The 14,088-nt window shown below is 36.7% G+C and overlaps 3 protein-coding genes across 3 annotated transcripts in view; 2 read left to right on the top strand and 1 right to left on the bottom strand.

Moving 5' to 3' along the window:
- LOC112081951 (DEAD-box ATP-dependent RNA helicase 1-like) overlaps positions 1 to 331 on the top strand; it is a 2,927-nt gene extending 2,596 nt beyond the window's left edge. The window contains exon 3 of the mRNA XM_024149022.1: positions 167 to 331. Within this exon, the coding sequence (XP_024004790.1) occupies positions 167 to 331 (165 nt within the window). The remainder of the gene's footprint in view (positions 1 to 166) is intronic.
- A 2,487-nt stretch (positions 332 to 2,818) lies between these two features.
- Positions 2,819 to 6,449, top strand: LOC18028215 (DEAD-box ATP-dependent RNA helicase 1). Its single transcript, XM_006414373.2, has 10 exons — positions 2,819 to 2,835; positions 3,252 to 3,487; positions 3,682 to 3,916; positions 4,031 to 4,285; positions 4,371 to 4,525; positions 4,655 to 4,832; positions 4,940 to 5,127; positions 5,233 to 5,437; positions 5,751 to 5,856; positions 6,155 to 6,449. The coding sequence occupies exons 2-10, from the start codon at positions 3,360 to 3,362 to the stop codon at positions 6,280 to 6,282; spliced, it is 1,578 nt and encodes a 525-aa protein (XP_006414436.1). The 5' UTR covers positions 2,819 to 2,835; positions 3,252 to 3,359; the 3' UTR covers positions 6,283 to 6,449.
- A 627-nt stretch (positions 6,450 to 7,076) lies between these two features.
- LOC112082200 (probable pectate lyase 4) lies at positions 7,077 to 8,953 on the bottom strand. Its single transcript, XM_024149551.1, has 4 exons — positions 8,312 to 8,953; positions 8,120 to 8,223; positions 7,643 to 7,781; positions 7,077 to 7,295 (listed from the first exon to the last, which is right to left on the bottom strand). The coding sequence occupies exons 1-4, from the start codon at positions 8,951 to 8,953 to the stop codon at positions 7,077 to 7,079; spliced, it is 1,104 nt and encodes a 367-aa protein (XP_024005319.1).
- Positions 8,954 to 14,088: the final 5,135 nt, after the last annotated feature.

Here is a 14,088-nt window from a genome sequence, read left to right as displayed (position 1 = left end):
GGGATCCAGGCGAACGACGAATTTGGGCAAATACCTTGGGATGCCCATACTACAGAAAAGGTTGAATAAATCAACGTTTGGAGAAGTATTACAGAGAGTGTCTTCTAAATTAACTGGTTGGAAAGGAAGATCTCTGAGCCTTGCGGGTTGAATTACTCTTACGAAGGCGGTATTGTCCTCAGTATCGGTTCATACGATGAGTGTGATATGTATGCCTGCGGGTTTATTGGAGGAGCTGGATAAAGTCTCGCGTTCGTTTCTCTGGGGAAGCACTCGGGAAACGAAAACAGCACCTTATAGCGTGGAGGAAGGTGTGCTTACCGAAGGATGAAGGGGGTTTGGGTATCCGAAAGGCAAAGGATATGAATAAGGCTCTGATCTCAAAAGTGGGATGGAGATTATTGCATGATAACGAGAGCTTATGGGCACGAGTCCTACGCAGCAAGTATAAGGTCGGGGACATGAGGGTTCTGAGCTGGATTACACCGAAGTGTAACTGGTCCTCTACATGGAGGAGTGTGGTACATGGGATCCGAGATGTGGTTCTTAGGGGCCAAAGGTGGGTCTTAGGAGATGGAAGCGATGTAAGATTCTGGAAGGACAGGTGGCTAATAGAGGACAGTTTAATAAATCAAGAAAGTGTAGTAATCCCCGAGGAAAGAGCGGACGAGATGGTGAAAGATTTGTGGCAAGAGGGTGTCGGCTGGTTATGGGAAAAAATTGCGCCATATGTGTCGGAGGATACAAAATTGAGACTCAACGCATTGGTGCTTGATAATGTCACTGGAGCTCGAGATCGTATGTCTTGGGGGGGTAATACAAATGGAAAATTCTCTGTTGCCTCAGCCTATTCATTGATAACGAAAGATGATGTTGAGAAGCCGAACATGGAGTGCTTCTGGAGGAGGATTTGGAAGGTGGTAGCGCCGGAAAGAGTTAAAGTCTTCTTGTGGTTAGTGGGTAATCAGGCTATAATGACGGATTTGGAGAGGTACCGTAGGCACCTGGGAGCTTCATCAACATGTCAGGTATGCAGGGGGGAGAAGAATCCATCATTCACATACTACGCGATTGCCCGGCAATGGAGGGTATCTGGTTTAGAGTGGTTCCGGTAAACAAACACCAACGTTTTTTCTCGGCCACACTACTGGAATGGGTGTATGGAAATCTTGTGGAGGGGACCGAGGATATTGAGGGTTGGTCTACTGTGTTTTGCATGGCTTTGTGGTGGGGGTGGAAATGGCGATGCGGGAATGTCTTTAGCACAAATGCGAAATGCCGAGACCGAGTGAAATTTATTAAGGAGTTAGCAAAGGAGGTGTTGGATGCTCACTCAAAACAACGAGCGGGCCAAGGCGGTGGAACAAGAGTGGACCGTAGGATAGCTTGGAGAGTTCCGGATGAGGGTTGGTTAAAGTTGAATACTGATGGAGCATCGCGAGGGAACCCGGGGAGAGCTAGCGCGGGGGGCGTATTGCGAGATGTAGAGGGGAATTGGCAAGTGGGGTTTGCTTTTAATATTGGGGTCTGTTCAGCGCTGATGGCAGAGCTGTGGGGAGTATACTACGGTCTATATATCGCCTGGCACAGACGAGCTACTCGAGTGGAGCTGGAGGTGGACTCAGAGATTGTGGTGGGCTTTCTAAAGACAGGGATTAGCAACGAACATCCCTTGTCTTTCCTGGTACGTCTGTCTGTGCCATGGCTTCTTCTCTAGGGACTGGATAGTCCGTATCACTCATGTGTATAGGGAGGCTAATCGTCTGGCTAACGGATTAGCAAACTATGCATTTACTCTTTCGTTTGGGTTTAGTTTGTTAGAGTCACCGCCGAGTTGTGTTGCTTCGATTCTGGCGGATGATGCTCGAGGTGTTGATTTTGTTCGAAGTGTTTATGTTTGAAGTTTTTAAGTTTTAATAAAATTTCCCCCACCGAAAAAAACTTATTTTTGTTTGCTGAAGATTAGAGGATAACGCCTAACGTACCTGATCTGGGATTACGAAAACACCCCACTACCTCATGATTTTCCTGATGAAGGAATAGCTTATCCACGCATCGTAAATAGCCTGAGAAAGAGATGTTTCACAGGCCCACTAACGTCACAGATTGTGGTAGGTTATCAAAACAGCTTGAAAAATGTGAAAAATGTTGGCAAAGAGATTGATAGTAAGTTCTTTTTCTTTGACCCAAAAAAAAGGTTCTTTTCATTTTGTTTCTCTTTCAATAACAGATGAATTATATTATTTCCTTCTTTTTTTTTTTCAGGACCGAAGGTTGATACAAAAAATAACCAAGTTGCCGATAAGCACATCAGAGCTTTGGTAGAGGAATGACTTAAACAGGGTAATCCGCCTCAAAACGTCATAGTAATGACGGCATATATAGGTTTTGAAGGGATGTTTCTTAGTTTGGTAGAAGTTGGGCACATAGTGATTCTGGTTTCAACTCTGTGCGAAAATCAACTGAATTCCGTTGAACTCAGTACTTTAACCAGTTTCAGCTATGACTTGCGACGAATTCTGAGAATGCCAAAGATGAGTTCTTCTACTGTGATTAGACGTAAAGAGAGGATGGCTGATAAAGTTGCTGAGAAAATAGATGAGAGGAAGGCAATAAAGGAGACCTGGTAATCTATTGATACTTGTTTAGGACCAGTATCCCATCGTTCTTCAAATTGGTGGAAGAAACTTGGACAATTTGGCGAAAGCAACCAGGCTTTCAGGTCATGTCTTGTGAAGTAACAATAGTCATGTCTTGTGAAGTAACAATCTCTTCTCCCTTATTCAGGTCCACGTTTACATGGATCCTCGTGACAAAGTGAATGCATGTTACCAGGTATCGTTTCAAGTTGTCATTGATATTAAGTCATGCATCTTGCAATGTCAAACACTTAGTTGATGCATCTAAATCATTATTTCCTTGTCAAACCCGTATTACAAAACGTTTATAGTGTCGAAATTTGAGTTCCTCTCGGTTTAGATTGTACCAGTCTCAAATCTTATCATAAACCTTCTTCAAACGAATCAGAGTCAAATTGGTTAGCCAAACATAGACAAAAAAAAAAATATTTACCTAGGGTTTTTGATTTTGTTTAAAACGACTTCGTTTTAGTTCTCTTCTTTCAATTTTCCGGCGAGCTCTCTTCCTCTGGAATTCTGATTAGATTCTGATTAGAGCTCTCTTCGTTCAATACCTACTTTACTCGTTAAAAATCACGAAGCTGCTGATTTCTTGTATCTGGGTTTGTCCAGAGACAAGCTTCTCTCTCTGACCTTCTCACTCACCGTCACAACTTTGAGCTCTCCTCTGCTAGTCATCGCCGGAGAGATTCTTCAGAGAAACAAAACGCTTAAGCGAGTATGGGGAGAGATGAAGAGAATCCAGCGGAGAGAGAGACGAATTCAGTTGTTCCATGGATGAGAGCTCCGGTTGACGTCAGCAATGTCGAAAACTGCCCTCTTGAAACCCTTCCTTTCCTTGATCCCAGGTAACAACAAACATATATAACTTGTCTGGCTTGCACAAAACAGTTCCTTGTTAGTATTGCATTGTGTAAAGATTATGTAAGATAGCATACGATTGAGTAAGACCGTCCAAATTTGTTCTGTGTTCTGGATTTTTATCATCCTTTACGATATTCAGATGAGTAAAGAACTGTTTTTGCATCATTTGGTGCGTTAGGTTGAACAAGGCATTGGGGAAGATGGGTATATCTTCACTTTTTCCGGTGCAATTTGCAGTTTGGCATGAGACAATAGGGCCAGGTGGTTTCGAGAGAGACCTCTGTGTTAACTCTCCAACAGGAAGTGGAAAGACTTTGTCTTACGCTTTACCAATTGTGCAGATCCTTTCATCTCGTGCAGTTACATGCCTCCGTGCTTTAGTCGTATTGCCCACTCGTGATTTAGCCTTGCAGGTAGTTTCCTCCTCAGTCAAAATCAAGAATAGAATTTTCCCACTTCTGTGTTTTTGGTAATACGCAGCAACTCGCAAACATATGATCTTCCTTTTGTGACATTCCTATCTTTAGGTTAAGGATGTGTTTGATGCTATTGCCCCAGCCGTGGGATTATCTGTTGGTTCAGCTGTTGGTCAATCTTCCATAGCTGGTGAAATCGCACAGCTCATCAAGACACCTAGACTTGATGCAGGAATATGCTATGATCCCGAAGATCTATCACAAAACCTTGAAAGTGCTGTGGATATATTAGTAGCAACACCAGGAAGGCTGATGGACCATATCAACAACACCAAGGGCTTTACGCTTGAGCATTTGCGTTACCTTGTATGAAGAACACCCGAAATTTCCCTTATTAGTTTACCTCGGTTTTAGTTTCAAATTTGTTTGATGAAGCTGCTAATTGTTTCAGGTTGTTGATGAGACCGACAGATTGCTCAGGGAGGCATATCAATCTTGGTTACCAACTGTTCTGAAACTGACTCAGACATCTGAAAATGGCCTGTTTCCTTCATCTACACCATTTGTTCCTTCCACTTTTGGTTCTCTGCAGACTATTCGTAGACAGTGAGTTCCATCTCTCTAGCATATTTCTTTTGTTATACTAATACTAGTCACATAATAATCGAATTATGTTAAAAGCTTAAGTCAAAACTGATCAAAGTGACTAATGTGATGCGTACTTCAAATTTTTAGGAGTGTGGAGAGAGGTTTCAAGGGTAAACCATACCCGAGGCTGGTGAAGATGGTTTTATCAGCTACATTGACACAAGATCCAAGCAAGCTAATTCAGCTTGACCTGCATCACCCGTTATTCATGACAACTGGAGTAAGCCGATATAGACTACCGGAGAAGCTGGAATGTCTTAGACTGGTATGTATGCGTCCTTAATATGTCTTTTCTCTTCAACTTTGTGCTTTAATGTAGTATTTATCTGCGAAAGCTTATCTCCACATTTTGCTTACCATGTCTTTCAACAGATTTGTGAGACCGGGATGAAGCCTGTATATTTAGTTGCTCTATTAAAATCATGGGAAGGTGAAAAGTGTATTATTTTCACATCTTCTGTAGAGACAACTCGTCGTCTATGCAAGTTACTCAACTTTTTCGGTGACCCAAAGATAAAAGCAAAAGAGTATTCAGGTGGTCTTAACCAATCACTTCGGAGGTAATATTTGAATGTTATAATAGTAGTAACAGCACCGTGTACTGTCCTTGGAACCCATAACAAACGAAATTTGCTCATTTGGTTGAACAAAACTTTTGCATGCAGTAAAGAACTAAAGGCCTTTAGAAAAGGCGATATTCAAGTACTTGTTGCATCTGATGCTTTAACTCGTGGAATGGATGTTAAAGGGGTAACAAATGTCATTAATTATGATATGCCTCCATTTGCAAAGACCTTCATCCATCGCGCTGGACGGACAGCTAGAGCAGGCCAGTCCGGACGGTGCTTCACATTACTGAGTAATCATGAGGTAAAGTAAATCTATATACTCCACACACACACAAACATTCTTATCTTCTTTCTGTGCTTGTCCAATTGTGTGTAAGCACAAGCTAGAGGTACCTCAAATGATGAGAAATAATAGGTAAATAAGTGTGTCTGAATAAGGGGAAGAAGTTACATTTAAAGAATCTTGTGTGTATCTCACTGAACCTTAATCTCTTAGAAGAATTTGAATAGGACACTTGCTGGGAATTCTCTTATCTGATTATCTGCTCATTTTTGTTATGATTAAGCTCTTGAGTCTAGCTTCACCTGTTCATTTGGATATACATAAATTTCAGGTGAGGCGTTTTTCAAAGCTCCTGAAGAAAGTTGGGAATGCTTCATGCCCTATCTATCCAATCCCACCCACTTCATTTGATTCTGTCCGTGCCACTTATGCACCCGGTAATTTCCTAGCCTTCTGTATACAGCTCTAGGATACACAATCCACAATAAGACATGAAAAATAGGGTTGTTATGTGGAACTGAATTGATATTCTGCACTATGGCTTAGAATTTAAAGTTTAAACCTTCTAAAGACCATGGTTTTGTGACATGCGGATTTTAGATTTAACGCGCTATCAACATTAGAGTTTTATACTTTTATGGAAGTCTGTCAAATTGGCATATGAAGCTGTAAAAGCAAAACCATTCAAGGCCATTGATTCTTTGATTTATGGACTCTGGTTATGATGAATTTCAGCTCTGGAGAAACTGAAGGAGTTGGTTGAGTCGGAAGCACCGAGGAAAAGAAGACAAGCTTTTAAGCATAATTCAAGAACCGGAAACTCCCAAACCAAACGCAACAAAACGGCATCAGAACAAGCATAGTTCTACCCTCGTGTCAAATACTCGACCGCGTCGGATTCAGTCGAGATATCTAAGAAGCATTGTTCGTGGAGGCGAAGAATCATCCATTGTATTATTTAAAAACTATAGTAGTAAAATGCTGATACTTCAATTCTTCACAAATTTTGAAATTTATAATTGCAACATGTTCACCATTGAGTTTCTAAGCTAAAGTAAACAAGTTTTGATCATTGGTCAAGTAGCCAAATGTTGATAGAATAGTCACTATCAAAACTTTTAACCATTGGTCAGGTTAGGAGGAGTAAGTCAAGTTTCAGGATGGCTTGAGCAATGGCAGATTGATTTTTTCATGAAGACAAAATCATGAAAAACTCATTAAATTTCTGAACAAATTAATTTTTACAAATAAGTAGATACCAAAAATAACTAACGTAATCGATTTTGTCTCTTATTCTATACAACAAATTGCATGCAGGGGCGGAGCTACCTTATAGGGTCATGTCCCCCTACTATTTTTTAATTTTTCTTAAATAATTTAGATATATTAAATTAAAATATTTTTAATTTAGTGTTAAAATATAAAAAGTGACTCCAACTAAAATTTGTTTTTCTTATTTATAAACCCTACTACTTTTTTTTTTTTTAATCCGCCACTGATTGCATGTATAGTGGTAGGAGATGAACTTCACCCACGATAACTTATTCGGTAAATTCTTCTTTCCTGTAATGTTGATGATTCATTAAATCGCATAATGCCTTTAAACAAAAAAAAAACATGATATCGCATGAATATATAAATGAGAGTAATTGCACGATTAGCAAATCTTGCCGGGGACGCAACGAAGAGGACCGGCGGAGTAAACAAGAGAAGGGACGAGAGAGCCGTGGGACACCGGAAACGACTCTCCCAATTTGTACGGAGGCCTGACGGCTACACCGGACGGAATAAAGAAAGCTCCGTTAAAGAAAACGTCTTTAGACGTACTCCATTTCCATTTCTTAAAATCATATCCAACTCCCATTCTCTTCGTCACCTATAAATACATAGCCACTCAAAACCAATTGGTAATATTCACCCAAATTTGCATCATACAATATGTTAGGTCTCATGTTATATTGTAAAATTAAGATGATATTATAGTTTACTCACTAAAGCTTATATGATCATTCAAAATGAAGATATATATATATATATATATATATCCGTTTTTTGCAAATTGGATTACTAAAGCTCAGGTAGAATAATCATGCATTCTTTTGACTCAAAACCAATTGATAATGATTTTGACTCGCGTGTTATATTTTAAAAATGAGATGATATTATTTATAGTTTACTCACTAAAGCTTTTTATGATCATTCAAAATGAAGATATATACATACCTGTTTTGTGGCAGGATTTTTAGAAGCAACGAAGTAGTTGCCTTCACTAAAGATAATTGGATCAGCACTTCCTCCGATCGCATACATTTGCCATTTCTCGTACCAATTGTTTGCTACATGCACATACCCTCTCCTTATCCTACGTACCACGTCACCAACCCATATATATTTCTATTTCAAAATCTTTTAATCTTATTTAGTTAGATTAATTTTTAAAAATGTATATATATTAAGAAAATGTTAATTTTATTCAAAAGAACGTTTAAGTCATACATATTGCATAAACTGAGGACTCGGTCCCATGCTAAAGAAAATAAAAACATCGAAGCAACCAAAATTGGTGCAAGGACTACCACTAGCTAAAGATCATCGATAAAACTAAGTTCCGAAGATTGAAGATTATATATATATATAAATATATATATATATATTAGATATATCATACGGATTAGTTTAAATATATATTTACATAGATACCTAGGCATTCTCTCAATGAGACCAGGTCCAAAATAGTTAAATGCAACTGTAACCCTCATTTTCTTATCGTCCACATAACTGTCATCATGTCCGAGCAACACCACCTACGTAATAACATAGTCATCAATATATTCAAAATCTTTGATACGTTTTTTAAAGTTACAGTTATGTATAAAACTATAAATACTCTACTTTGTCGTGCTGTGTGAAGTAATTATTAGAAATAGTAACCGCCGTAGAAGAATGTATCACATCGATCAAACCATCCTGACATCGAGATAAATAACAATGATCGATCCAAATATGTGAAGACTGAAACACGGTGATTGCGTCACCATCCCCTCCTTTCTCCTTTTTACAATCATGGATACTTATCCCATGTATAATAACATGGCTCGCACGATGGATCATTATGCACGGCCCGTTCCTAATTTCCACTCTTGCTCCTCTCCCGTCGATGGTCTTGTAGCTGCTCACCATGAGCACCCTTTGCAACACTATGACCATGTCACTTGCGAATGTGATCCATAACGGTGTAGGTTGGATCACCCCATATCTTAGGGTTCCAGGTTTAGGGCTTCCAGGGCTATCTGATGGGCTTGTAACCACGTAGATTCGCCCTTGTTTGCCACCTATCGTGGATTTCCCAAACCCTACCGCGCAATGGGCTAGGGCTTGACGGTTAGACGCCCAATTAGGGTTTCTTCGCCTGCAAGAATCTATTGGATTCAGTGATGCCGTGGGGAGGGTGTAACCATTGCTATAAGCAGCCTCTACAAGAGGAGAAGAGAAAGTTGCTAAGAGAAGTGAAAATGTTAACACGAGAGAAGCCATTTTCTTGTAGATGTGATGCTTTGAATTGAACTATGTGTGTGCAAATATCTATCCACGAGTCACGACATAGACGTGAGCTAGGTAATATACGTACGTATGTATGTGTATGAAAGATGAGAAGCCGTGCCATACACCGATAGCGATGAGTGTTTTAAAATACGTTAGACTTTACCGTTAATCGGGCAACGAATATATATAATACAATAGTTCAAATATATTTTAGATACACACTAATAGTAATTTTGACAATAGTTACCCTTAAATATATATACATTTCATTTTACCAAAAAAAAATAATATATATATATATATATTATAACACATATCATATATGGACTCTTATACCGGCCCATTAGGCCCATCAGGACATTGTACTTAACCTAGATTCCCTATGTACTCTATATATACATTCCAGTGATTAATAAAGTTTCTAAGTTTTCACAACAATATATACATTTATTACCATTTCCTAGATAAAAGAATTTTCCAAAATATTGGATAAATATAGATGAGGTTAAGATTAACAAAACCATTTTTTCCTCTTTTTTTTATTAACAAACAATTACTCTTCCTATTGCGTCACTCTTTATGCATTTTTCTTATTGCGTCACACTTCATGCATTTTTTTGTTTGTCCCACCTCGACTTTCGATAGAGGAGACCGTAAGCATTATATGAACTAGTTTTTAAAAGCGAATGTGAAACTATTTTGATTTACAAAGTTATCATTAATTATACTTTTCATCAATTGTGCTTGCTTAATAGTAAATACGAACTAAAGTAATTTTATTTAGAAACGAATACCAAACACACTTGAATGGTGATTAGAAAAGGTTTCGATATCACAAATCACAAATAATCATTTAACCGAATAACTTGAAGTCTTATACGGTAAAGGTGAAAAGCTTCTTGACGACTCCGGTGGCTGGCCTGAATTTGATTCTCTGAGTAACAAGAACAAAAAAAAAATGCTAAATTAATCTATTTAGATTCATAATACTCAAAACCCAAAGTTCCTCATTCAGTTGAAAACAAGAGACCTTTGATCTGTCGCAACTATGATCTTTGGAGCCTTTCTTCTTCTCGATTTCCTACCAATTTGCTTCGTACCAACTAGGTTCTTGCTAGCTCCAATGTTTGATCATGAATGGACTTTGAACCGTTATCTAAAAGCGACACTGACACAAAGAACCTGAAAGGATAACATCGACGAAGATAAAGAACTGCATAACAGAAATTTCAGCTATTGAAAATCAATTTTAGTTTTGATTTCTGATCTCCTAAGAACATCTCAAAGAAATGTTTATAAATTTTGAACTAGAAGTTTTATGCATTCCAAGAGTATTTCAAAACCTCTTTTCATTAAGGATATCTCCAATGTATAGTTTCATATCTAAAATGGATATCTTCAAAATGAAATTGTGTTTTACTCCAATTCTACTCTATTTTTTAATTTCAAATGGAGTGATGACTAAAAAATAGAATAATTTTATTTCCTGCTCAAAATGGAATAGAGTTGGAGAGAATTTTACTTCAAAGTTCAAACTCTATTTTGAAGTCAAATTTGGAGTAGAGTTGGAGATGATCTTAGTCTCTACAATTATATATCTGTTTAAGTAAATTTTAAAGTAAATGTATGAGATAACCTCAATACTATTCATAATTATGAAAGTAGGAAAATGTACTGTACATTTTTTATTAATACACTATTACCTCTATATACCCATCTCTCTAACTCTCTTTATCACCTATCTCTTTTTCTCTCTCACCTATTTCTTTCTCTTCCTCACTACAATTTGAAGCGATGAACAATTTGTTGTTGTCTCTCTTCCTCAATCATTTCAATACGTACCTATTTAGATTTTCATCGACGGCCTCAAACAGCTCCGGACCATTCCAATCAGTGCATAGATCGAATCCGCTGGGTTTCTGAAATCGGTCCGCGAGGACCTTGACTTGCTCATTGGCACATATGGAAAATAGATTTAGTGTCTTCTGAACCGGCTCTCATGGCCGCTCAAGCTTAGCCACCACCGCCTTGAGCTCGGCTTGTTTCCGCATCTCGTAAATATGACGTTCACGCGATATATGGGATAGACGCGCCTTGAAGAATTGTTTCTGTTTTTTTGCCTGCATTTTCTTCCACTGCCACTTTGATACACCGCCGGGAAACGTCTTCGGACCGCCGCCCATACAGATAACCGTCGAAAATTGATGAAGAGGGTTTGTTTGTTTCCTCTTGTAATTTTATTGTTAGAATGCTAACATTACATCTAGAATGTTATATGTATTTGTAGCGCACTAACTTCAAAAATAACATCTATAACAATATAGATAATTCATTATTGTTATCAATGTAACATATTTTTTACCAACATCGTAGCTCTAGCTAACATCGTAGCTCTAGCTAAGTATCAATGTATTAAAAAACATAACATATTAGCAAATACAAATATTATGTTAGAGGTGATAAATAAATTGTTAGCGGATAAAAATAGTATATTCGAAATGATAAATAAAGTATTAGCGAATACAAATTTAGTGTTAGCAAGATAACATAATTTTTATTCATATAAGTTTAGTGTTAACAAGATATCATAACATTTATCATGCTAACAAAGTATGTAGTATGATAACAATGTATGTAATTGTATAACTTATATGTTAACGAAAAAAAGACGATGAGAGAGAAATTCTATACGGAAAAGAAAAACTTGTAACAAAAGGAATGGGTAAAGAGTCATAACACCTTCAAAATGTCAGACCAATGTCACATCAATTTACTGTTTTTCCCGTTTACCTAGTTTTGACCAGATTTTAGACTTCCAGCAAATTATCTCAGAATTACAATAAATTAATTTTAGATTACCTAATTTAATTGGTTTATATGTGGGCAGTATTACGAAATGATGGAAAAAACATTAGTTTAATCAATGAATTTTTGTTAATAACCGCTCAGAATTACAATAAATTAATATCAAAAACCGTATGAAGATGACTTCATAGGTCGTAGGTTTGTAGTTTGTAGATCGGTCGTTGGTCGTTTATGTCGGATTATCTTAGTCGAATTTATGTATTGTCTCTAGGACGTTGTAGTATATGAATTCTCAAATTTTCAGGTTGTTATGTTGATGGTGTGCAGTGGATCTAGCTCTTGGATAAATCCAGCGGCTTGTAAGTACGTATAGAAATTTGATTTGTTAAAAAGAAAAACGATTTTTAATTCATCGTATCTATGAAAATTCAAAGATATTTTGAATGGATATCTCATATGATTATTTAGTAAGCTAGATACAGAATAAATTAAATTTCACTTGACCAGATCAAATAATCGATTAGAAAAAAACATAGAACATATTGAAAGTTTTCTTGCAACTTATTCTTTGTTCCATTGATATTTCACCAGTAGGAGTACATAACAAAATTTGGGATACTATGAAGTTTTCCATTGGTTCCATAATTGAAGATAGGATCCAAAATTCAGTGGACTCATGGTCATTCAACTTTACTTTTACCAGCATTTACCATATGACCAAATTAATAAATTAATATTATTCTTCATTAGTAGTAACCTCAAAGAAATTACCTAAGTGGTTTAATACTTTCACAAGAAGTACATAATAATATGGATACATGTATGTGATCTGACATGCCGACCAAAAAAAAGTATATGTTCTCACATGTTTATTTTTATTACATTTTTACGATACAAACCATATAGAATCAATAGAAATATCTGAACATATAATTAATAAATAATTTTTATCAACAATTAGGCTATCTAAAGCAGCAATGAGCTTTCGTCATAGTGGAAAGATAGCTTTAGAGCATCAATTACTTTAGTTTTCGACTTATTCAATCGTATAATAAGGCTTTCTCTTTTGCTATCCTTTCTTTTTGTGTTTAAAGGAGCTATTATACCTACATTTTCCATCAAATCAATAGATTTCATCTGCGCTGAAAAATACTTATCATTATCACCACAAAAATTAGATGTATATTTAATGAGTAAAAAAATGAGAAAATTTTATATGTACCATAAAACATAAAAAATGGTAGATGAGTGTTTCTGACAATCAACAGTTTCCATTTTTCACATAAAATTCTAAATAAAATGCAAATGAAAACTAGAAGAAATGCAAAAAGGAACAATCAAATAGTTGGTCGAGGTTAACACGAAAAAAAATCTAAACAAAATGCAAAAGAAACAATCAAATAATTGGTCGAGGTTAACACAAAAAAAATCTAAATAAAATGCAAAAGAAAACTAGAAGAAATGCAAAAAGAACATACATTTTTGCACAAAAAATGCTCTATGTGACAAGTCATGAGCATCTAAGAGCATGTATTTCAGCATCCAAACATTTCCTTAAGGCAAATCAAAGTTGCCAAAGAAAAGATATACAGTCGTTTGGGATGCAAGGAAATATATAATGTCTTAATTAACGAAGCTTCGCATGTCAAAAACACAAAAAGTGTGATCTCTTTTGAATTTATTCTTTTTGGTCAAATTAGACCATCTTTCTCAAAATGGGGTGTGTTTAGGATTTATTCTAGTTTCTCCCTCTTCTTCAGATCGGAAAATCACAAGATAGAGTTTTTCCTGCTCATGTTCTTACTGTTTTCTACCTTTTTTGGAGGTAATTTGGCACCTACATTGCCCATCGAAGAAGGTATATAAGTGCATTGGCACCTACATTGCCATCGAAGAAGGTATATAAGTGCATTTGTCTGTTTATCTTGAGGAATGTACTTTTGAAATTTCAAGAACTAGACTATCTAATTGTGGAGTCATGACACTAGTTTATCTTGATGTTTGTTAATAACTTGATTTTCTTGCATCTTATCTCGTTGAAAGAAAGCATCTAAGATTTTTTGATCTGTCTTGTTGACATTCAGTGAATCCAAAATTTAACCTCACTAAATCATCAATGAACTAAACAATATTTTGATGAAGTCAAGAGGTGAGAATACACTACAAGCCAACAAACTCTCCTTTCCCTTGTCTTTGAGTTTCAAACCTGCTCCTACACCTTCTTGTGTCCAGCATAACTCCCACTGATCCTCTTTCCTCTTCATAACCTGGATATCTTTGCACTTATATCATTAAGCTTGGCTTTGTACAAATTCCTAAAG

This window comes from Eutrema salsugineum, unplaced genomic scaffold (genome assembly GCF_000478725.1).
Source record: "Eutrema salsugineum unplaced genomic scaffold, Eutsalg1_0 scaffold_1, whole genome shotgun sequence".
Classification (NCBI taxonomy): domain Eukaryota; kingdom Viridiplantae; phylum Streptophyta; class Magnoliopsida; order Brassicales; family Brassicaceae; genus Eutrema; species Eutrema salsugineum.
The sequence above is the reverse complement of the archived record's forward strand: the minus strand, read 5'-3'. Positions and strand labels throughout refer to the sequence as shown.

What these genes read in the sequence shown, in the direction of transcription:
- LOC18028215 (XM_006414373.2), top strand. Translation starts at nt 3,360, where the DNA reads ATGGGGAGAGATGAAGAGAATCCAGCGGAGAGAGAGACGAATTCAGTT. An exon ending in CTGCAGACTATTCGTAGACA is followed by an intron (nt 4,526 to 4,654) that starts GTGAGTTCCATC and finishes TCAAATTTTTAG; the next exon opens with GAGTGTGGAGAGAGGTTTCA. An exon ending in CCGTGCCACTTATGCACCCG is followed by an intron (nt 5,857 to 6,154) that starts GTAATTTCCTAG and finishes GATGAATTTCAG; the next exon opens with CTCTGGAGAAACTGAAGGAG.
- LOC112082200 (XM_024149551.1), bottom strand. Translation starts at nt 8,953, where the DNA reads ATGGCTTCTCTCGTGTTAACATTTTCACTTCTCTTAGCAACTTTCTCT. An exon ending in CTCATTGAGAGAATGCCTAG is followed by an intron (nt 7,782 to 8,119) that starts GTATCTATGTAA and finishes CGTGGTACGTAG; the next exon opens with GATAAGGAGAGGGTATGTGC. An exon ending in AAAATCCTGCCACAAAACAG is followed by an intron (nt 7,296 to 7,642) that starts GTATGTATATAT and finishes ATGTATTTATAG; the next exon opens with GTGACGAAGAGAATGGGAGT.